We start from the raw sequence: 23,570 nt of genomic DNA, 5'->3' as shown, positions 1-23,570 counted from the left end.
TCTGGATCAGTAGGGTTTAGCACAAACTCCTGTTCGATATGCTTGTGATACAAAAAAGACTGGAGCAAGTTCACCTTTACTGAAACAAACTGTGCAGAGTCGCAGCCCCTGCAAATAATCGGGGTGTCTTTTTTTGGCCTGACTTGAAGCCTGTTGCTAGGGCAAGGCCTGTAGGCCTGATGGGAGTGGAGGCTGGAGGGAGGGTCGGATCTTTACAAAGCCACACAGCTGAAGTGAAGGCCCGCTGAAGCACTTGCAGCTGCAGCTGTCCGTCACATGGCTAACAGTAAAATGGGTGACAGTGAGAAGGGGAGGGAGGCCCGAAGGGATGTGGGATGTGAATAGTGTCAGATCAGGGTGACATCACCACATGTTGAAAGAGGAATGGTCAAGGAGAAGTTGTGGAGAACGCAGTGGGAGGGTACAGAGAGGCAAAGCAAGGAAAAAAAGGGAAGCAAGAGGTGAGCTCATGCTCATGGGTTATTCCCAATAGCAAATCCAATGCACAACGTCTCCCTTGCCAACTACCAAGCACTCTGGAGTGTGAGAGTTTCTGTGTATGTGCCCTGTGTATGGTAGAGGCGACGGTATAGACTGCAGGGCAGTGTTACCGTGCCATTGGTTGAGAACGTCTGGAATGTCATCTGACTACAAGTTTGTGTGAGACAAAGGTTTGGCGCGTGCACACACACACACACACACACACACACACACACACACACACACACATTGAGCAAATGGACTGAGAATCTATCTTCATCCCCTCATACAACAGTAAACTCTCAAAACATTTAAGAGCCCATTTAATGCGATAGGGCTGCAGCTCGATTATGGAAAAAATTATAATCAACAATTGGGGAGGGGGTATTATTCGCAGTCAGTTCTAAAAAGCATCATATATCTTACAATTACATTGCAGGAAATATGTTAGTGATCTTTATCTCACAGAAAGAGTCTCTGGATCAGAATAAAAAAAATGTACTAGTGTAAGTCAGTTCAGCTTTCCAGATATCACACATAACAATTCCAGATACATAACACAATGTGCATCTCACATCACAATTTATCTCACTAAACAAAATATGAACAATAACGTCACCGTCAGTGGGCTTATTTGCTAGATAACCTCCGCTATGGATGAATCCAGCACATAGACGGTACCTTAGAATAACCATACATGAAACCGGTGATTTAATGTCACCGCTCATTTTACATACAGTTTAACAACAACACAAAATGCTGAGGGAACATTACTATGTTTTTCTATTTGGTTTTGAGCTAACCTGGAACACGTTTTAAACCGTAAGTGAATACAGCGTGTTGAGGGAATACAACGTATCCTTCAGCGGGGAGTCAAAGGCAGAGAGACCGCAGGGTTGACTAACGTTAGCTTCTTGTCTCATCTGGGGTATGATAAACAGTAAATTCATCAAAGTCAGTGCCCATAACGCTATTTTCCAAGCGACTGTAGCTTTCATATTTCACATGGTTTTCATAGTAAATCAGCCGTCGAGGCTTTCGTTGCTGTTTGTCACTCTGCCTGAAGAGAAAATGCTTTCACACTTTCACTTGATTTAGATGTCCATCAACCAATCACAACCGATGCATCTTATCAAAAACATTGTTTAAATAAAAATAAAAAAGTCACTGGGTCACGTAGAAGCTCCTCAGGAACCAACCAAAGATCATATGCAAGGCTCCCACAGTCCCACAATGCCGTTGTCGAGCCCACTGGCATCCCACAGACTCCCAGAATGCCACAGCAGGATGGTAAAAAAAAAAAAAGATGCAACAAAAAGTTTTAAAAACACAGTGTCAAAGTGACTGCAGAGCAGCACAAACTTTCCCATTGTGCTCATCGGCTGCCCAACATCAAAGCAGTCCTTTAAAACAGCCTGGGATAGAAATCATATGGCCCGCTGGATGATCTGATTTTAAAATAATTCTCCTTTTGTCCCGACCACCAGCTTCAAACGTTAGGGACGGGCCAAACAATCGCCCCCAGAGATGACACTGGAAACGGTAGAATGGGCTTGCTAGTGTAAACCGCTGATGCACTTTCCATACATCAAAAGAAATGTCAAAATGAGCCAAGCTCATGATAATCGGATGGTCAATGGGGCAGGGTAATGAGATTTGGAATTAAGTGGAATCAAGGCAAAGGATATCAAAGGGAACTAGAGTGAACCCAGCTCCTCTTTATCAGAAATGTCACTGGCCGTATGATAATGAGTTTTTATAAACGCTACTATTGTGTGTATGTATGGACTTCAAACACTTTATCTGTCTCTCATTTGCAGCTGGGCTCTTACTCTGGTGGTGGGGGGGGTGGGGTGGGTGGGAAGGAGAGGGAATTTGATTTCAGTGCTGGAAGGAGAACAGGGCGAGAGAACGAGTGAGAGAAGTCAACCTCTCCCACCAGTTTGAGACTGATCTGTTTTTCCCATCAAAGGTCACCAGCTGTTGACCCCATCTCACCCCTTCATTCTCCCCCTCCCTTTCTCCTCCCCCATTCTTTTACTCCCTCCTTTGCTCATGCTCACTGTAGCCACTGTCTGTTGCTCCGTCCCGTGTGTGTGTGTGTGTGTGTGTGTGTGTGTGTGTGTGTGTGTGTGTGTGTGTGTGTGTGTGTGTGTGTGTGTTTGAGAGTGTGTGAGTGTGTGTGTGTTTGAGAGAGTGTGTGAGTGTGTGTGTGTGTTTGAGAGAGTGTGTGAGTGTGTGTTTGCCCAAGCATGCTTGCATGGCTCATCCTTAACCATTTCTACCACTGTTTATTCAGGTGGACCACTGTGGTGTGACCCCTCCTCCTTTCGGACACCAATAAATGTGTCTGTGTGTGTGTATGTGTGTGTGTGTGTCCGTCCATCTGCTGGCTGAAGGCTAGAAAGGAAGCAGGAAGGAGGGACTGACCTTGTTTTGACAGTTGGACTGGTGGGACACCTGCTTTCTCGTGCTCTTTCTGACAAACACACTCATACCCAACTTAAAAAGTTTTAAGCTTTTAAATAACAAGGAAGCTGAGTCTTTTGTTGTTCTTTTCCCCCAAATGCTGTAAAACTCTCCATAGGTCAGCTGAATTGATCTTTCAATATACAAGTTTAGTTGAAATTCTACTTGTAATGCCAGTCACTGAGTCAATGTTGGACACGTGATTAACTGCCCAACCTCTGAGAAGACTGTTGTTGGGATCTTGTGTAAATTACTTGACTTGGGGTAATCCGTGCAGATCATCAGATTTGGGCAAAATGGATCCCAAGCTGCTCCGCTCCATGTTGGAAAATGGGGCATAAAAAAAGAACACTTCCGTAAAATGTAATATAGCGTTCACTTCAAATAACCCCTAGCACATGAAGCTATAGCTTTCTTAGTGCTTTAATAATTTGTTATTTATATATTAATTTTATCTTTCCCCTCCCTTCTCACACTCTCTCTTGTTATTTTTTTCCAACCAGTCAGGTACATAAATGTGATACCAAATTATATTTTAATTCCCATCCTTAGTTAGCAGCCAGCCATGTGTCAAAGGTGTCCACCAGCAAAGGCTTTCATGTCCGCTCAGATTACATTGGCCATCAGACTCCCAACATGCTCACACATATGGGCTGTCTATGTCTTCTGTGTCTGCTTTGCATATATTATATATCTACTGTATACATTTGTCTGTGTTTTTGTTTGCAGTATAGAAGAGCTGTGTTTGTTGTTTTTTTTGTGTGCTTTTGTGCGCGTGTGTGAGTGTGTGTCTATCACTTTGGCTTTCAAGCAGTGTTTCCCACTGTCCTCTTCTCCTCCGCATTCTAGGGCAATGACAGAGCAGTGCCTTTTACTTTCTCGTTTATTTTTCTTTCTCTTCTTCTCTGTGTGGAATTGTGTCCTGGTCCCCAAAAAAACCCCACCACAGATGTTAGAGAAGGACAGGAGACTCCTTAACAGGGCCAAAATAACAGCCAAAAATGCATAGATAAATAAATAAGAGCTTCTGGCTCTCCCAGGCTAACTCGGTCTGACAAAACAGAGCTGGGGCATCTTGATGTAACACTTCCTTGTGTGGAGACGCCTTTAAACATTGAACTAGAAAGGGTGATATGCTATTTCTCCTCTCTGGGTACAGGTGAATCAACGGCCATGTTTTTGGATTTTACTGCAAAAGGAGTGTTCATAGTTTGTTAATAAGTTTTACTTCTCTGTTATCTACTCAGTAGTTCCCACTCCTTTGTCCTTGGGCCAAAACTTCTTGAAAATCAGGCAGCCATCTCCCCATTATACCACACACGGAAGTACTCTGAAATCCCTCTTCAAGTGCCTCTGGTTGATCGCCCAAGGCTCCATCTATCTAATAGATTTTGCGTCTAAGCTCTGCGGAGAAGCACAGGTGTCCTTGGAATTGTTTAAAGAAGGCCAGCCTCTGTTGGGAAGCTCTTATAGTACACGTTTTGTGGTTGATGAAGAGCACTTTGTTCTGTGTGCTTTGCTCTCTTTGTGCCTGAGAGTAGAGTGTCTTTTGTGGGTGATGAGAAAAGGACACTGAAGTTAAGAAGGATCATTTATTTCAAGAAGGTGATATGGATACTTATTATTTTTCAGCCACACCTAATGTCTTTTTATTTATTTTTTTACTTTCCAGACATCATAATAAGCTCCGCAGTATAGACGGCAGGCGGACCAGAGAGCTGGCTTCTGTGGAAACCCTGGACCTGAGCAATAATGGCATCACTGAGCTCCGAGGGCAGTGCTTTCCCGCAGGCCTCCAAATCAGAGACCTGTAAGTACAATCTCTGAGTGCTGCTGTCCACAACACACAACAATCTTTAAAAACAGTAGGTACCTAAAATAAATGTGCTGTTTCTGTATTCAGCTACCTGAGCAACAACAAGATCAGCGTATTGGAGCTCGGAGCTCTGGACCATCTGGGCTCGACTCTACAGGTCCTGAGACTGAGCCGAAACCGCATCAGCCAGATCCCTGTGAGAGCCTTCCAGCTCCCGAGGCTCACCCAGCTGTGAGTACCACTGGATTTCGTCCTTTTAACAGCATAGCTAGTGTGCTGACAGGGTTGTGTTTTGATTTGTCAGAACAGTTCGACTTGCAAAAACAATATGTTTTTGACCTTCGTGTTTAGGCTGAAAATGAATGAGACATTACAGAAACAAAAAGAAAAATTAAGAGTTTAAGTGAGGAGGAATTGTGTGTGTTCATCGAGCTCTGTGTGTTTAACATTTGGAACGCTATTAGTGTGAGCTATACCTCTAGGGGCGGATAAGGTCTGACTAGGTAAACACCGGAGCCCTATTATCTGTGATTTATTGTCTTCATCCATATCCCCAAAGTGGTTCGTTCATTCCCCACACCGTGCTCCATTATCTTCCAACTGCCCTCGTAACATCTTAACAGTGAAGTCGACCTATTTGTAGCTCAACGCCTCCATTCTGGAGAACGAAGAGACTTGCCTAATGGGAGTCTTCCCCCCCACTGTGACACTGTATTTACACATGCTAGTGGAGATGCACATAATAGACACAAAAGAATCCATGTGGATGTTTATCTTTACCAACCAAGCCTTCTCTCTCTCTCTCTCTCACTCACACACACACACACACACACACACACACACGCATACCCACACACACACACCCCGAATGTAAAGATTCACTGTTACATGCAGAGATGTCTCAGGCCTCACATGCAAAATAAAAAGCACTGTGGTGTTTAACATCTTATACCTCCCTTTAGTATCACTGTAATTTCATAGGGTCATAACTTGACCCTTGTTTGCAAGCTAAAGCCTGTGGGTATACTGTGCTGGCGTCGTGCCACAGGTGAAAAGGACACCACTAAGGAATGCCTGTTAAGCTGGGGGTTTGTTAACTACAAAATGCTCCAACTGAAGCGTGCAGGCTACAGGATTCGTTGGTTTTGACTTCAGTGTGATGGATGCTAGTAGAATGAGGGCAAAACATTCCTCAGTCAAAAGGGGGGAAAAAAAGTAGATTTCCGGCTTTGAAATGTGGGGAATATTTTGATAGAATTTACAAAGTATGATTAAGTGCCTCACTGATTTTCTCCCATGATCAGTCGCTACATTTGTGTTGTTTGTCTGTCCGCACTGCAGTGAGCTGAACAGGAACCGTATTCGTCAGGTGGAGGGTCTGACCTTCCAGGGTCTGTCCAGCCTGGAGGTACTCAAGCTTCAAAGAAACAGCATCAACAAACTGACTGACGGGGCCTTCTGGGATCTGGCCAAGATGAAAGTCCTGTATGTAAAAAAAAATTGGAACAGTATCAAAAACACATTTACATGGAATTTACAAATTTGCCAATTATTATATTTCAACCATATTATGTGACTGATTTGTTCTTTTGCACAAAACACTCCACATCAGAATCATAAAACATATATCTGTTTAGTATCTGAAACTTACCATCTGATTTATGGAGTTTAGGTGCAGCACATGGCTTAAAACAAGCACCACCTGATAGGATCATCTCCTATTTGCACCACTTACTGACTATTACTGCAATACTCACCTACCAAACCTTATAAGAATAAGATAGGCTATTTTTGTACTTACTGGAACTTGCCCCCTATCACAACCATCCCACCTTTTCCTGTTGACATGCACTTTTGTCCAAATTACTTCAATTACATGCAAAATAACACAGTAATGGCCACAAATTGCATTGCACTTTTTGAGAAATTTAGTAATTTCAGGGCACAACAATTACCACCAAACTCTTGAGACATCCAGTTGCTTGTAAATCACTGTTTCAAGATCTTTAAATTCTTACTTCCTGATTATACTGATTTTTGCTCGTTTTTGTCACTTGCAGTCACCTGGACTACAACAGCCTGACAGAGGTAAACAGTGGCTCCCTGTATGGCCTGACATCCCTTCAGCAGTTATTCCTCAGTAACAACTCTATAGCCCGCATCAACCCTGATGGATGGAAGTTCTGCCAGAAGCTGAGGGAACTGTGAGTACTAGCATTTAAGTTAGCCTGAGCACTCAAACTCTTGTGCCATATGTCCTCTTGCAAAAACGTTCAGTAGGCAGTGGTTGGAGTTTCTAAACCTGGAATTACTATACAACTGCAGTTGAAGAGAGTTGGAGTCAACAAAGAACATAAGTTCAACATAGTTCAATTTAAAAAATAAATAAAAGTTGTATATTTAAAACTAACACCAACTGCAGAGTGACATTTTTTGCTTACTGTCTGTCGCTGAGAATCTAAACCCCTTGTCCTATAGCCTAAGAATTCAACACTCCCCACCCCCGACCATATCATCCATCTCCCTTCCTTAGGGTTAAATGACAATGTGCTTTCACACTCAATACTCTACTCTATTTTCAGAATAAGCCAGTTTATCCTATAATTAGTCAGGCTCAACAGCACTCAAGCCCTTCGACAAGAGTTTTTGTACTCAGTTCTGAAGCGCAGGGGTTTGGCAAACTGACGTGTAATCCTCTACCGGTTGTGTTGTGGTAATTACACTGAAGGATCGCCTTCATGGCCTTTGACTACCGAATGAGGAGTTATTATCTGCGATTCTTTCCTGTTCCGCTGACATGACATCGTATTTCTGCTGTAAAGTGCTTTGCTCAGCTGAGGCGTTGCTAACTGCGAGGTAGCCTGGGGGATCTGTGGCGCCTACGTTTGTTTAGACGGGATAAAGAGGTAGATGGTGTTCATGTTAGTTTGCTCTGTGTATGTCAATGCCGTTTCCTGTGTGCACGTCTATGAATGACAGATTGCTCCCAGCGCCATCCCTGTATCATCCTCCAGGCGCTGCACCAGTTAGTGGTTATATGATTTTTATTATCGAGAGTTATGATAACCCCCACGACCGATAGAAGAGAGTGACTCGTCTTTATGAAGATCCTGTTATTGCATTCCCAATGGGACAGGCTGAGCGGGTCCTCAGGGAGAATCTCTGCACACATGGCTGGTCAAGCAAACCTGAGGCCTGGCTACAGAACAGGCAGCAGGAGAAATTAAATGCACAATACTGCCTTTGACTGCTGTTTGAAAGATACCATTATGGGATTTTATTGTCCTTTTATAATCAGGATGATGTATTACATGCATACAATGAAACATTTTGAAAGATGTTTTGAGGCTTCATTGTCACACTTCATTGTTTTCCACCTAAATTAACTTATTAACAAAATATTCTGCAAGTCTTGTTTCTTGCAGTATTTTTCTCCAAATTCCTAAAACAAGTGAAACTGCTTGCAGATCCATGTACTGTTCTAATCCAATTTGGATTTCCTCCAGCCTTGTAAGAAAAACGGGGATTTGATGGCTAGATATGAAAATAAGTTACATTTTGAGGCCTGCAGCACACATGAGTGACAGTATATTCCCCTGGGGTTTACCACATGCTCATTTATGCTTATAAATGGAGCTTGTAGACATGTAAAGTTCCAACCAAGAAGTTCACTTCTTCCCCGTCAAATGGTTAAGACCTCAGTTGATCTCTAAGGTCTGCTAAGCCCATTCTCTGTTAATATCTTGTGGTAAGGAAAAAGGCAAAATGGAAAAAGACAACACAGACTGGCAAATAGACATTGAATCAGGCATGAAATTTAAGTATAATGATGTCGCGAGCTGCCTCAGCATTCTGCCAACCTGTCATCTCCTTCCAGACCTCACACAGAAAATGTCTCTCTCTTGCCCCTTTTTTTTCCCCTCTCTTTCTCTCCGTCTCTGTGTCTGCCTCTGTCCTCTTTTCTGTCTGTCTTGCACTGTTTCTCTCTCCAGGAATCTGTCGTACAACAACTTGACTCGTCTGGATGAAGGCAGTCTGGCTGTGCTAGGGGATCTCCACACCCTCCGTCTGGGCCACAACTCCATCAGCCACATCACCGAGGGAGCCTTCAGAGGCCTCAAGGCCGTACGCATCCTGTAAGTACAGTATACCCCCCGCCACCAAACCGCCATTACCAAGCCCCCCAAAAACACACACATTATGGTTTTGCCACTGCTGACCATAAGGCTAGGATGTGCCACTTGGGAGCAGTGAAAGCTGAGATGTTTAATATTGGTTTTGCCTCTGTGATATTTGATATTTTGGCTTACGTAGTCCCTTCATTTGACTTCCAAAAGCGGGTGTTCTTTACTTCTCAAGACAGGTTTGCTCTCATTTGCAGTCATTAGTTGTTTTTACTTTAACGAGGCAATCGTGCATCACTGTTGTCGTGGTTTCTATGGCAACTCCTTATTTTTCTTTTCCCCCTTTGTCTGGTTTTGTTTTGGATTTTAGTTTTCTCTTGAACACTGGTTCCCAACAAACTTGGATCTAAAAGTGTTCTGGGTTGCTCCCCCCCTCCCTTGAGATCCTTCCCCCGCTTTTTAGGGGAATAAAGACAGGTTTCTTTTCCCGCTGATCCACCTTTTGCACAAAAAGCCCAAACAGGCCAAATGAAAGAAAAGAAGGGAATGAAAGGGAGAAAGTCAGGGGATAAATCCAGGAGAAAGACTTGGGGGTCTTGGTTTCTAACCAAGGTCCTCTTGGCTGTGCCTCTTCCCAGTGAGAGAGCCAGAGAGGAGAGTTGTGCCAGAGCTCGCTAGACAAGCTCTCTCTCACAGCGGGGGACAAGCCAAGGCACATAAGGCCTCTCTGCTGGCAAATTGGGTGCTAGATAACAAGCTACAGAGGGTGGGATAGGGAGCTGAGCTTGTGACTGCCATATCTCAGGCCCTTTCTCATGTTTTCCTTTCTAGTCTTTAATTGCTCACTTTTTTTCTTTTGGCTTTGCCCCTTTAAAGTATACTTAATACCAATTTCCTCCCCTCTGCTATCCTAAGTGTGTTCTGTCATCTCCTCATGTTATCCCCCAATACACACACTATCTCTGTCTTGAGTTGTGCATGATCTTTTCTCTCCTCTTGTATCACCCATGCACTCTGTGTCTTTGAGGCAGGCCTAATCTAATCAGTGGAGGGGAGGACAGGCATAGGCTGGGCCCTGAAAAGGAGCCGGGGGAGCTTTAATTGGGCCTGCGCTGCTGGCCATGCTGGCATGGGGCTGGAGCTTGCATTGGGGTGTGAAAGCTCCAAACAAGCCAGCCTGCCCTCTAATTCTGCCACGGGGGTCGCTGCCTCATCGGGCCCCCCTTCTCCATGCCCAGTGTCCCTGCTCTACAGCCCCCACCACTGGCCTTGCTTTAACAAGGCAACGGACATTCACATCCAGCCAGCCAGAAAGAGTAGGAAATTGGCAGCCCCTGTACAGTCCAACTAAGACAGCGGCCAAATGAGACTGAAAAGAACCAGAGGGGGATAAGAGATGCTTGAAAAGCAAAGGGAGGAGGAGTGGGGGCTATTGTGGATGTGTTGGAGGGTGTGGCTGACCATCAACCTCAAAGGCCTTTCTCAAGTTTGAAAGCAAGTCTTTTAACGGTTCAGAGGAGTCTGTCCTTGTTTTTCTTCTGGATAACCATGCAGAGGGGTGGAGTGGTGGTTCCTCCGCAGCGATGACTTCACCTAAAGAGGTAGTTCTTTAGACATTGCGAATGAAGCGCATTCAACTAATGTTTGGAAACCCCCAAACACTCTAAAAGAAGCCCCTTTCTCTTTTCTGTCTTCTCATTCAATCTGTTTCGTCTTTGCCCTGCCATGGTTTCTATTCTTATAAAGACTCTTGGCTTGAGTTTTGGCTGTGCCATACCTGCCGCCATCAGACAAACGGACCCAACTGTTTGGCCTCTCGCACAAGGCATTGTGTTCCCGCCAATCTCTCACTGCTGTCATTAATTATACATGCGTTTCCCTGTGCTGATTTATGCCACCGCACATGCACACCACACACCACCGCACATGCACACGTACTCGCATGCACACTCCTTCTCCACCCCTCTAAGGAAAGAATGCGCTTGGTTGGCAGAGCAGAGCGGCGGAGGGGCTCTTAAGGCCAGGTGCAGAGGGGGGATGATGTGGGGAGGGAGCGAGGGCGAAGGGATAACCCGTGACTTCCAGACCAGCCTCTGCCAGGGCTGTGAAACGCTTCAGTGCTGGCAGACCCTGTCCCTGTTCTCCTCCTTCCATCTTCCTTATCCAACCTCTTTTCTCTCATTCTCCACAGGGAGCTGGACCATAATGACATCTCTGGCACAATAGAGGACACCAACGGGGCCTTCTCTGGATTGGACAGCCTCAACAAGCTGTGAGTGTCTCCACTCGTTCTTTCTTTTATTTCACAACACCCCCCCGCCCCCTTTGCTATTAACCCCTTTTTTCCATCCCTCTGTCCTGCCCTGCCACTGATTCTTGGATTTTCTCTGCTGTCCTTCAAAAACAAAGACACACAAGTGAGCGTTCTCATTTTTCTTACATACCAAAAGTATGTACCCCCCCAAATACTGACTCACCCTTCATTGCCAGCTAACTTGAATAGATCAGTTTAAAGCTGCAGAGTTTGAGTTATGTCTCCTCATGACCCCAGACTTCACTTGGTAGGGAAGTGCTCGCTCTGAGCGATGACTTACAGGGACGCTCTTCCTTTTTTACAAGGCTTGTTCATGAAACATTGAAGGCATTATTTTTTCTTTTACGCCCGTGGAAGCTCAGTCCAGTTTCTGTCCAGTTCAATCTGGCTTTCATCTCATGATTTCATTTTTTTCCCTGTAGCTTTATGGCCAAACTGGGTTCTCTTCGCTGCTAATGGTTCAAGAAGCAGACAGTTAATCATTTTTTAAATCTTTTTTTCCTCACAATTACTCATTGATGTTTTTGTCCAGGCAGCTATTAAAAAGTTCAATGTCAAGAGTTGGCAAGTTGAGAAATCACAGCGGACGAAGAGTTTTTTGGCATTGAGCGGCAATCATCAACCTGCAGGATGAAAAGATGATGTCCAGCCAAGATGGTTCCCAGTGTGAGCCCCGCTGAAAGAGAAAGAAAGGGAGAAAGGGCTTTTCTTTGAGCTGGCAGGGGTTCGCTCCCCAATAGGCTTATTCCGATTTCTCGTCCATGCCTCCGCTCCTCTCGTCCTCCCTTACCCAGTCCCTGTTGTTAGGAACGTAGAGAGGGTAAAATTGAGGGCTGCATTCAGTCATCAACATCAAACGCCTCACACGGCCTGCCCTCTGACCCGGCCCCCTTTTGTCACGGCGTTGGCGGAAGCGGCCCGCTGCATCCCAACTCTGGCAAACCGAGCCATGGGAAAAAAAAAAAGAGATTCAGAAAAGAGAAAGAACGGGTGAGACATCAAAGTGTTCACCACATACACTGGGTTTCCTTAAAGCAGCTTGTGAATGCCGCCACATGGGAGGAAAATGGTCTAAGCCAAGAAAAAAAAAAAAATGATGAGCAGATCTGGTATTTTATTCTGGTTTTATTTGTTTTGAAAGCCAAATCTAAATCCTTTAAAAGAAAAGTTGCAAAGTAGCGCTCTTCTCATCCCTGTGACGAGGCGGCCGTTTGTGTGTACATGTGGATGAGTTTGAACACCGGGGTCTTCATTGTGAACCAGCCAGCCGTGTCTCCTCTTCCTGTGAAGTAAAGGCTACAACAGGAGAGGAACGAGGGAGGGGAGGGGGTGGAAGAAGAGATTAGGACCCCAAATCAGAGGGAACGGCAACTTACTTATTGGCTCAAACCAGGCCTGACCGCATACACACACACACACACACACACACACACACACACACACACACACACACACACACACACACACACACACACACACACACACACACACACACACACACACACACACACAGCCCCACCCAGTCATTGCTATTGAATTCTAATAAACATAAAAGTGATCTTTGAAGAGCAGCGCAGAGCCCAGGTGCCCCCCAAACTCCAACCTCATCCAGTCTCCCTTACCCTTCCTCCTGGCTAATCTCCACACAGTTCGGATTTCCAATACCTCAATCCCCTCACTCTTATCAGATTCAGCCTCGCTAATTGTGCTTCTCTCCCTCTCTTGCTCTCTCTTTTCACCTCCCTCTTCTCACCCCCTTCTTCCCCTCTTCACTCTCTCTTCATCTATCGACACCCTTCATGTTTGGAAACGGCAGGACTCTGTTTGGAAACAAGATCAAATCGGTGGCCAAGAAAGCCTTCTCTGGCCTAGAGACCCTGGAACACCTGTGAGTATTCCACAATGCTTGGCTGACAAGGGGGGGAGCGCAGAGAGAGAGGCTGGCAGAGAGCAGGCTGCTAGCAATTTAATAGCGTCTTTGTAAAAGGAGAAGACAGAGGCTTTTGCAAGCGCCCAGCTGCTTCTCTCTCGTTAGCCTCGCAGAATCTCAACTTTGGCCTTTTTTTTTCCTGCCTCTGCGCAGGAACAAAGTTATTGAGCATATGGTGAGCTCCGCAGAAGAAATGGAATTCCTATAAGCTCTTTCACAGGCCTCCGTCAAATATGGGCAGGGAGGGACGGAAAACTGTGGCATGTAGCACACTCAGACATACAGGCCTTAATATTTCCACCTTTGTTAAATGTCAGACCTTTGCTGATGAAAGCCTGCGCGTGTGTGTATGTGGCCGCTGTAATGTGTATACAGTTGACGAGACACGTGTAATGTCCCAACAGGAACTTGGGAGAGAATTCTGTTCGTTCCATCCAGCCCGATGCTTTCAGCAAAATGAAGAACCTCAAAACCCTGTGAGTTCTATCGCTGCACTTACACAAATACACATCATTTACGTGCACAACTCCACACATGCACAAACAGCCAGCAGCCTCGAATGGGATTGAAAATCACTCCGTCGGTGCTTTTTGGCATCCGCACGCACTATCAGAAACACATATTTAGTTACAGGTGCAATAGATGTGATATATACCACATGTACTTACTCCTCTCCTCTACAGTTTGATTCAGAGCGACAGCTTCCTGTGCGACTGCCAGCTTCACTGGCTGCCTGACTGGTTGGTGACACGTGGTCTGCAGGCTGGTGTCAATGCCACCTGTGCCCACCCGGAGAGCCTTAAGGGCACCAGCATCTTCCAGGCCCCGTCCAACAGCTTTGTGTGTGGTGAGTTAACGTGCGTGTGCTTAATCTGTGTTTATGTGGGCGAGGGTGTTGTGCGGAAGAAGCGCTCAAGGCACAGATGGGCCACACTGACATCTTGGCGCTGTTCTGTTATTTACACAGTTGCACATATTTGTTTGTGTGGTGTTTTTGGTTTTTGCTTTGCATTTGAACGGAGACATCCTAATGGCTCCTAATGTGCGTTTGCCTCTTTTTACATCCATTTATGCATAGCAAGCAGACACCTACTGAGAGACATTTGGGATGTTTGACTTTGCAGGGGTTTTCCTTACCGTTACGAGGCTTAGGCGCAGCGCCTGAGTCGTTTGCCGAATGAATGCAGCTAAACTTTTCTCAGATCTATCAAGTGAAGTTTGTCCCCAGTTGACTTCTTTAGCAAGTTTTGTCTTTAAGCTTTTTGAGTGTTATTTATTATCTTATTATAAATTATTTTATTATCTGCTTTGGGTTTTTTTTCCCAACGTTTTAGACACGGTAATAATAATGGTCCAAAATGATGTGAAATTTGCTTTTTATAATTTGTAAAACATAACATTTTCTTGAGGGAGGACGACTGAACACCACCGCAAATATGTGCACCTAAGTCTATTACAAACCCAGGGAAAACCCTGCATTGGACTGTGACTATGTGACTATGCTTCCAACTCAATTTGTCTTTTCTTTTTTTTACCTCGTCCCTCTGATGACTGTCCTCACTCCCTTGGCCCTTTCTAACTTTCTTTTCTTCCTTCCACTTCTGCCTTCCTATCTCTCCACCCTCAGACGATCTTCCAAAGCCCCAAATCACCGTGCAGCCAGAAACGTTGGTGACGGTCCTTGGTAGCGACGTGCGTCTCACCTGCACGGCGGCGAGCAGCAGCACCTCCCCGATGACCTTTGCGTGGCGTAAGGACCAGGAGCTGCTTCGCCAGGCCGAGACGGAGAACTACGCCCACGTGCACGCTCACCACCAAGGCGCGACATCTGATGTGCCAGGTGCAGGTGGAGGTGTGATGGAGTACACCACTATCCTGCACCTGCGGCGTGTCACTTTCGCCCACGAGGGCCGTTACCAGTGCATCATCACCAACCACTTTGGCTCCACCTACTCCAGCAAGGCCCGTCTCATTGTCAACGGTAGGTTTTTTTTTTTTCAAAAGGTTAAAGACATTTTGGGCTGAAGTTGTTTACCAGAGGCTCAGTAAAGGACTAATTCATTCACCTCTGGTGAAATGGACTATAATATTATTATCAAAGGTGACTAAGAGTTGGGCCACTGTAGTTGTTAAAAGTATGATGGCAATTCAAATGTGAGGGGAAAATAGAGGAGTAGAAGTGGTCCTGTGTCATGCTAAGACAAGATTGACAGAAAAAAACACTCCAATATCTCTGTTAATATGTGTGTGATTACATAATTTCCACCAAATAAAATGCCAGTTCATGTTAAACTTATCTGAGTTTCAATTGTCCCGGCTGACAGCGGAGCGATTGAGATTAGTGGCCATGCAAAGTTCTTCTCTTTCGCTTGAATAAAGTCTTCTCTCTCTCGCTCGGCCTCCATCTCTCCCAGGATGGTATTCGGAACAAATTGATTTATCTGCATGTCAGCGCTAACAGGGGGCCATCTATTCTGCGCTCTGTCACTCTGCTTTTCTGTAAGTGGAGAGTATTTATCTTGGGTTTGCTGCCCAGGTCTGCGTCAGACTTTGTGGTGTAATGGCAGAATTATTTTTTTGCCCGTTATCTTGGCACGTACATGCATGTAACGGTTACCTATAGAGGTTAAATTTGTGCCCGGAAGTTTACTTGTTCAAATTCCGGCACCAGCTGTGAAAGCGTGGGTAGGAGAACTGAGGGTGTAATGCTCTGTAATCCTAAACAACTGCATCACTGTGAATTGAGGGAATTGCTTTAAAAACAAACAAAAACCAGACATTCGACAGTCGATTTCCCCGTAAAACATAAAGGTTAACCGTGTTGATGCCGTTTTGCAGACTTTACAAATGTAAACGGTGTCTTTTCTGTCCACAGTTCTCCCGTCCTTCGTGAAGACTCCCAGGGACAGCACCATCAGGACGGGCCACACGGCGAGGCTGGAGTGCGCCGCAGAGGGCCACCCGACACCGCAGATCGCCTGGCAGAAGGACGGCGGCACGGATTTCCCCGCTGCCCGAGAGCGCCGAATGCACGTCATGCCCGACGATGACGTGTTCTTCATCATGGACGTCAAGCCGGAGGACATGGGCGTGTACAGCTGCACTGCCAAAAACACAGCGGGCACCGCCTCTGCCAACGCCACCCTCACCGTGCTGGGTAAGAGCCGCACATTCCTGTGATAAGCCTTCATTGTAGTTTAGTTGAGCTAATATTTTGGACTTGTGGTCCGTGTTACCCAGTGTTGATCATTTTCCCACATCCTCAAAAATGAGTACTTGTAAATAGCTTGGCGGTCAGTTGGGAATTGGTCAGTTCGAGGCCGTAGAATGAGAGGCTTTATATTTTTCTTTTCTCGGCAGCTGTGGCCTTGCTGCAGGTCAATGGCCAAAGGCCACAGTTGGGGGTCAAAAGGGGGAGGGGAGGGATGGTGGTGGTGGGGAAGCAAGGGGGACTCACAGAGGGGTTGTTTGTTAGGCATTCCCACCCCCCACCCCCCTTTCTTCTCTCTCGGTGGGCGGGACAGTCATGGCTGCTTCACTGCAGGCCTCAGTGCTCCCAATTTATTGGCTGTTTTACACGTTAAATCAAACAAAACAGAGCTGCTCTCCTATAACATCTCAGGACATAGATCATCTTTGTCCTTTGTCTTTGGACTGAGCAAAAGCAGTCACTTGTTGAACGGGGGGTCTTTGCTCACACACAATAGTTGCAAGTCATAATTTTCCCCTAAAGAGCTCAGAAGCAACAGTTTCTATATTTAATGTGGTTAGGCTAGTAACATGTGCATATTGTGCGACTTGTGAGAGACTTATTTGACTTCATAGCAGTTCAAGCTAAGTGCTAATCCACTCAACAATGTAAAACATTGAAGCAAGCGCCTCTAGACTGAATCTGTGATGTTTAGGTTTGAGAGGCGGAGGGGAAGGAGAGGGGCGGGGTGGCTGCAGTCGAGGGGCCCCCTGTCTGCAAAAAGAGTGGCGGGGGGAGAAAAATGGGAGCCAAAGACGAACTGGAATGGTGGAGTCAGTGTGTGGGGGAAGGTAGGCAAGTGGAATTTAGAGAAAAGAAAGAGGGGTGAGGGTAGCAGAGAAGGGGGGGGTTGATGGAGAGGGAGAAAGTATTGATAGAAGAGAGAGGGGCGGCTGAAGTGGGCTAAGTGAGATCTCTTAATCTGTGTATGTCCCACTGTGAGGGGAAGTGCCTTGAGAGGAGAGGCCTACCTTAACACACACATTCAGTTCAGTGTGCTCCATTCAGCACAATGTGAAGTTGCCGGGGAAACGCCGAAAAGAGGATCCCGTCCCGAGAGAAATCTCGTTTGTGTGCTGTAATGAAAATGTACGATCAAGTGAACTGATTTCATAATCTGTAAGCATTTACAGATTGACCTCCGATGTATAAATAGGAATGTTAGATGAGACTTTCCGTGGTTGGCTATCAGACTCCGAACATCACACGTCGTGCTCCGCCCATCCGGCTGACTCAGCAGTCTGTAATCCATACCGTGGAAAGGCCGAAACCTAAAACGATGACGCCGTAAGAGTAACAGTAGAATAGAAATCGCCGACCTCAGGAATCCTGGCGTCCAAATGTTTGACGAGAAACCTGTCCCCCTAGAAACGCCCCACCTGGCCCAGGACCTGGAGGACCGCAGCGTGGCGGTCGGCGACACGGTGGCCCTGCAGTGCAAGGCCCTGGGCAGCCCGCCGCCGCGCATCACCTGGCTGCGCGACGACCAGCCGCTGCGCCCCTCCGACAGACACCACTTCACCCCGGGGAACCAGCTGCTGGTCATCGGCTCGGCGTCGCTGGAGGACGCCGGCCGCTACACCTGCCTCATGTCCAACGCGCTGGGCACGGAGCGCGCTCACAGCCAGCTGGTGGTGACCCAGCGCCGCGGCCCCTGCACGCCACCGGCGGGGCCGAGCACGGTCACGATCGGGATCATAGTCATCGCCGTGGTGACGAGCATCGTGGTGACGTCGCTGGTGTGGGTCTGCATCATCTACCAGACCAGGAAGAAGAGCGAGGAGTGCAGTGTCACCAACACAGGTGAACTTGGATCTATTCTGTCATATTATCATGGGTCAAAAAAATAAATAATTGGATTTAGTTTGGCAAAAAAAAAAGGTTTATAGTGTCACAGTACCCGCAGCCCTGGTCGTAACGTCCTGTGCTCGGCTCTTTTGTTTCTCCCAGATGAGACGATAGTTCCCCCAGACGTCCCCAGCTACCTGTCCTCCCAGGGCACGCTGTCCGAGCGCCAGGATGTGTGTATCCGCGTGGAGGCCGGCGGCGGCGGCCCTCAGCCCAACGGACACATCGTAGACCCCACAGGTACGTTGCCGGTCAGACCCCGCTCGGCCGGGCCAAATGGTTTCCGCTGCCTAGCAGTTTTCTCCGTGAGCAAAGTTGGTGTGTTGCTGTGTCTCTGAAGACCCGCACAGCATCCGAAATAATTACCGCAGACACCCTAACCACACGTGTTGCCATACAGTTGTTGATTTTCTGTCTCCAAATCATTTCATTTTTCTCTCTCTCTCTCTCTCTCTCTCTCTCTCTCTCTCTCTCCCTGCAGGTTTCACCGGCGCAGTAGTGTGTACAGACTGCATGGAGAACGGCAGCAGCTACTCCAAAGACTCTGACTACCTGACACACGGGTTCGGCCACGCTGGATGCATGGAGTACCAGCAGCACTCGGTCCCCCCACCTTACTCTCACCGTCATCCAGGGGAGCTGCATGACGCAGGGCCACGCTCAGCCCCGTTCTGCAACGGGACGCCCAACGGGCTCCGGAAGGACATTCAAGGATCCGTGTTTCCAAAAAACCACGATACATTACAACTGGACCAACATGATAGAAAAGGTAAGGTGTAGTGAGTTTGAATGTACTTAGAATGCTTAAAGGGAAGTTTGTAGCCTTCAGGACCTGCACTACAACTGCTAACAGATGGCAACAGCCTAATCACATAGACAAAAAACAGTCATCCTGTAGGCTTTTTAAAGCTGTTTTTCTAGAAATATAATTTACTGTATATCAGGTGATACCATGAGAAACTACTAGGAATTAAGGAACCCTTGTCAAGGCAAATTCCTTTGAATGTGACTGTTGATGGATTGGCTCCTACCAGAATTTGACAGTGTATCATAGTTGCATGCCCAGAGTCCCTTAGGATATCTCTCTGAAAACACCGCAAAGAAGCAGCGAGTTGTGACTGCTGCCAAACTCCTGCAGTTGCACGTCTCGGCCTGCTCTGGGAAAACGAGGAGTAATACCAGTGGAATTGGCCTCCAAATACCAATTCTCACCACCACATGTCAAAGCAGCCCTATGCATACATTCCACTGCCTCTATATCCTAAAGCTGAATGCATTTTTGTCTACATACATGCCGCGTCACTGACTTTGCCTGTTTCTCCTCCCTCCACTTTCTCTTCTTTGTTGGTCAGCGAGCAGAGGAGGACAAACGCCGGCGCGCTCCCCGTCACAGGAGGACTCCTTCCACAAGCCGGTGAAGCTGGCCGGCGTGACGGGCAACAGCCGTCTCGAAAGTGACTGTGAGCCTGAGCTCAGGCAGACTCTGCTGTCCAATGGACACACCCTCAGAGCCTCTCAGAATGAGAGCGCCCCCCTAAGGAGAGCCAGCGACTAGCAGGCACTTCATCCAGCCCAAAAGCGGACTCGCGATTGCTGAGTGGACTTTTATTTTTTTTTTGCACTGGGAAATAAACTGCTACCTCATATCGAGGCGATTGATCCTGAGCCTCCTGGATCTGGACTGAAAGGGAGCACCGGGACGTGAAAAAACGCAGGGGGCATCCGGAGTTTGAAGGTGGAGCTTGTGTGGGTGGCGTCCCATCTGAGCGTATCAGCTGTATATAGTTAAAAACCTTCCTTTGGGAGGTGACCAATAAAAATTCTAGCTCCAAAAAATGTGACTTGCATTTGAAGCATGTAAATGTAGGGAATCTTGTACAGTACATGTATGTGCAGGGAGAAAAAAAGAGAAATATACCTTTGGACATTTGACTGTACATAAGAGTTTTCTTATATTATATATTATATAACTTTTACAAAAGAGTATTTGAATTTATGTGCATGACAAAGAAAGGAGTGATGGTATTTTATTTTTTTTTATTAAAAAAAAAACAGCCTTTTTCAGCTTTTACCAACATTCAGCTGCGGTGCCTTAATGCATGATCAAAGAAAACTCAGCATATATCAAGCAACTTTTTGTGAGAGATACAGGTACACTCTTTATAGCAAACAAAACAAACACTTGATTGCACTTGAATGTTTTTTGAGAAATGCTGCCAACCATGGCCTTACAGACACACCGTTCACATTCATTGTTATTGTATGAAGGAAGAGCTTTTGATGTAAATTATTTTGGTACGTCGGATGGTTCAAGCTGCGATATTTGTGGGCGGTCAGTTAAAGCACTTTTTGTATTTACGTCATAAACATGCAGATTGTGTACATGATATCTGCCAATAGGAATGCAGGAACCTCCTCTATGTGAGGAGACATTCCACTTATTTTGACACAGTAAAGTCGACAGTACATACTGTACCAGTAAGGCTCCTCCACCTGTTTCACAATACTACAAGTTACTGCAAAGCTGCTCTGATGTATTTGGGGGTGAAAAATATTCTTCTCTGATTCGGATTAGTTTCTTTATTTATCCAAGAAACTTTGGCGCACACACGTTCACAAACAAATGTTGTCAAACTTAGGAGAACAGCTGTTTTATAAGCTGTAAAAAGTCAGCAATGATCTCTCAGTTATGGACGCCTACCATGTGTCCTCTCGGTCACAGCTATGTGCACTCGAGCACTGACATTTAATTGGCCGAACGCTTAAATATACCACTCTTATGCTATGAATTTAGGGAAAGATGGAGAATCAGGGAGAATGTTTTATTGTGCTACTGCTGTAATGTGCCCCAACATCCACCGTGAAACGGCCAGTATTCTGCCTCTGCCACATCAACACAGTGTAACAATAACTTTCTCATCATCACTACAGTTGAGTACCGTTTTGAGGTGACTAAAGGTTCATGCTGTGAACAGTCAGGAGGGCTTGTGAAATGTGCTCTAACCAAACTTGGAGGATTTAATGCAGTCAGACGCTCCCCGGACTGTCCCAATCTCTGGATACACTGGGTCAGAATTCAGTCAAAGTAGTTACGTTGTCTAATGTATGCATGCGTTTCGCCAGTGAGCCCTTGTCTGAACTGTGTTCTGTTACCAGTGGCCTTATCGAGGTAAACTGGAGGACACACTCCTCCGGTTACACCTGATAGCACCTATCCGAGATGATATTACCAGAAAGACCAATCAAAGATCACCGCTGGAAAACTAATCCCAGTGTAGCAGGTGAAATGGACAAGAGGGAGAGAGATGCAGTTCATGTATGGAGTAATTTATTGAAACAAACCGTTCGAAACCGTTGTACCAATGTCAAAGCTAAAACCGCAAAGTGTCTAACATGGCATTGAAGTGTCTAATAAAAAAAAAAAAATCACATTTTGCTATTACCGCAAGTGTTTTGCCTGTTTCTTTCCTGTATGAACAGAACGAACGGAGCGACGATGGAATCACAAACAGCTGAGTTAGCATTTAGCGCTGCTCACATGTCACAGTGGTTATGGAGAAGCCATCAATTCAGAGAGCACGCCCCAAGACGTGAAATCCAGAGACCTTGATCTTCAAAGCAGTGAAGTAGCGTTTGCCTGGACCACAAAAACACACACACACACACACACACACACACACACACAAACACGGAATGTGTGCTGTCTCCCTGAAGCTCCAAAGACAGCAGGCATATTTTTTCCTTCTGCAGGCTGTTTAAAATATTTGCTATTGAGTCGGGGCTGACTGAGGGTCAGTGGCTGGCCAGAATGTGCATTCCAGATGGATGTTTGTCACCGGATGATTGACATGCTACTGGCCGTGGCCTCCACCAATCACACGCCGACCATTGTTGTCCTCCAGCCTAGTGACAAGCAGCATGACAAACCCTCCCACCTGTGAGGCCATCCATCTTCTGACAGGATTTACCAAGTCCTCAGTTTTTCCTCCATACGGACCGTAATGACAACACTGAGCTAATTCACCGAATACAAGATGGGAAAACACTGATATCCTATGGCTAACTGTTCCTGCATATGTTGTTAAATAATCCTTCAATCAGGCATAAAGGAGTGAGTTGGTAATACTGTAATAAGTTATCATGGATACCTGGGCGCTCTTATTTTGCCAAAAAAAAAACAGAACATGAGTGGAGAGTGGAAAACATCTTGTACAATTGGCTGGTGCAGAATAAGGCATTTTTTTTTACGGCTCCTACACAGGAGAACACATATCTTTAAAACATCAACCATTAAATGAATCCCACAGAAGCATCATTTCCTGTGTAAGGCCAGTTGAAATTACATCTGTAGTACTGATATTTAAATGGTCTGTTTAGACAAATCACAAAAAAAATCCCACTTATCCACACTTGATCTAGTCATGCAGATGATTTTGGTTTCAGGCCTCAGCAGCTGATATCTCAAAAAACTTGGCAAATCCAAACCACCTGCACGGCTACAGTACAGTAGATACCAATGAGACTAAGTGCAAAAGCATGCTCGTTGAGTGAACTGACCCCTCTTTTATGCTAACTCATGTTAGCGGTGCTTTTTAGTGCCAACCCTTCTTTTAAAAAGGAAGCTGAGCATAAAAACTGAAACAGGGGGAAACCGCTACGCTGGCTCCTCTGAATCAACTCACTAAGCAGCACATTAACTCTTGTTTGTTTAATCCGTACACGATTTGTAAAATCAGAGTTGTTTATGGGGGGTTGTGTATTGGTCGATTTTTTGGGCCGGGAACATCGGAGACATCCTGAAGTCTCCGTGTTGATGACAAGACTCAGGGAAGTCACTGCCTTTTAAATAATGAGCTTTAGGAGGTGCTGGTAGATGGATTTTGTTACAGTTGGACAGCGCCAGACTAGCCGTTTCCCCCTGCTACCAGTCTTTATGCTAAGCTAACAGGAACACAGGAATTTTCCCCATGTAGGATTAATAAAGTCTTATCTTTCTATTCTAATCTTATCTTAAGCTAAGAGGTAGGTAGCTTCATATTTACCATACAGACGTGAGAGTAACGGTATCAATCTTCTTATCTAACTACTACTATAGAAAATAATTAAATAAGTCTTTGCTGTGAACACCTACTATAAGTATCTTCGTTATTACATGGCTACTTACTAATGGAATTAATAAATGGACACAAAATCTTGATTAAAAATGGTTTTATTGATTTAAAAACGGTCCTCCAGTCTTTGGTAAGAACTGCGTCCATAGCACGCCGCTGCTATGAATGAATAACAGATCGTAGAAGGCCCCAATTGACCAATCAGAATCGAGTATTCAACAAAGTCGT

General features: G+C 45.8%; 1 protein-coding gene across 1 annotated transcript in view; it reads left to right on the top strand.

The window, feature by feature from the left end:
* The window catches only part of lrig1 (leucine-rich repeats and immunoglobulin-like domains 1), a 34,511-nt gene extending 14,343 nt beyond the window's left edge, over window positions 1-20,168 (top strand). Inside the window, exons 4-18 of the mRNA XM_028577000.1 lie at window positions 4,622-4,759; window positions 4,853-4,996; window positions 6,107-6,250; window positions 6,826-6,969; window positions 8,758-8,901; window positions 11,081-11,161; window positions 13,020-13,091; window positions 13,538-13,609; window positions 13,817-13,980; window positions 14,761-15,114; window positions 16,009-16,290; window positions 17,752-18,186; window positions 18,334-18,471; window positions 18,713-19,000; window positions 19,584-20,168. Coding sequence (XP_028432801.1) covers window positions 4,622-4,759; window positions 4,853-4,996; window positions 6,107-6,250; window positions 6,826-6,969; window positions 8,758-8,901; window positions 11,081-11,161; window positions 13,020-13,091; window positions 13,538-13,609; window positions 13,817-13,980; window positions 14,761-15,114; window positions 16,009-16,290; window positions 17,752-18,186; window positions 18,334-18,471; window positions 18,713-19,000; window positions 19,584-19,786 — 2,803 coding nt within the window. The 3' untranslated portion in view covers window positions 19,787-20,168. The remainder of the gene's footprint in view (window positions 1-4,621; window positions 4,760-4,852; window positions 4,997-6,106; window positions 6,251-6,825; window positions 6,970-8,757; window positions 8,902-11,080; window positions 11,162-13,019; window positions 13,092-13,537; window positions 13,610-13,816; window positions 13,981-14,760; window positions 15,115-16,008; window positions 16,291-17,751; window positions 18,187-18,333; window positions 18,472-18,712; window positions 19,001-19,583) is intronic.
* The last annotated feature ends 3,402 nt before the right edge of the window (window positions 20,169-23,570 follow it).

The sequence above is a fragment of the Perca flavescens genome, chromosome 4 (genome assembly GCF_004354835.1).
Source record: "Perca flavescens isolate YP-PL-M2 chromosome 4, PFLA_1.0, whole genome shotgun sequence".
NCBI classification, from domain to species: domain Eukaryota; kingdom Metazoa; phylum Chordata; class Actinopteri; order Perciformes; family Percidae; genus Perca; species Perca flavescens.
The sequence above is the reverse complement of the archived record's forward strand: the minus strand, read 5'-3'. Positions and strand labels throughout refer to the sequence as shown.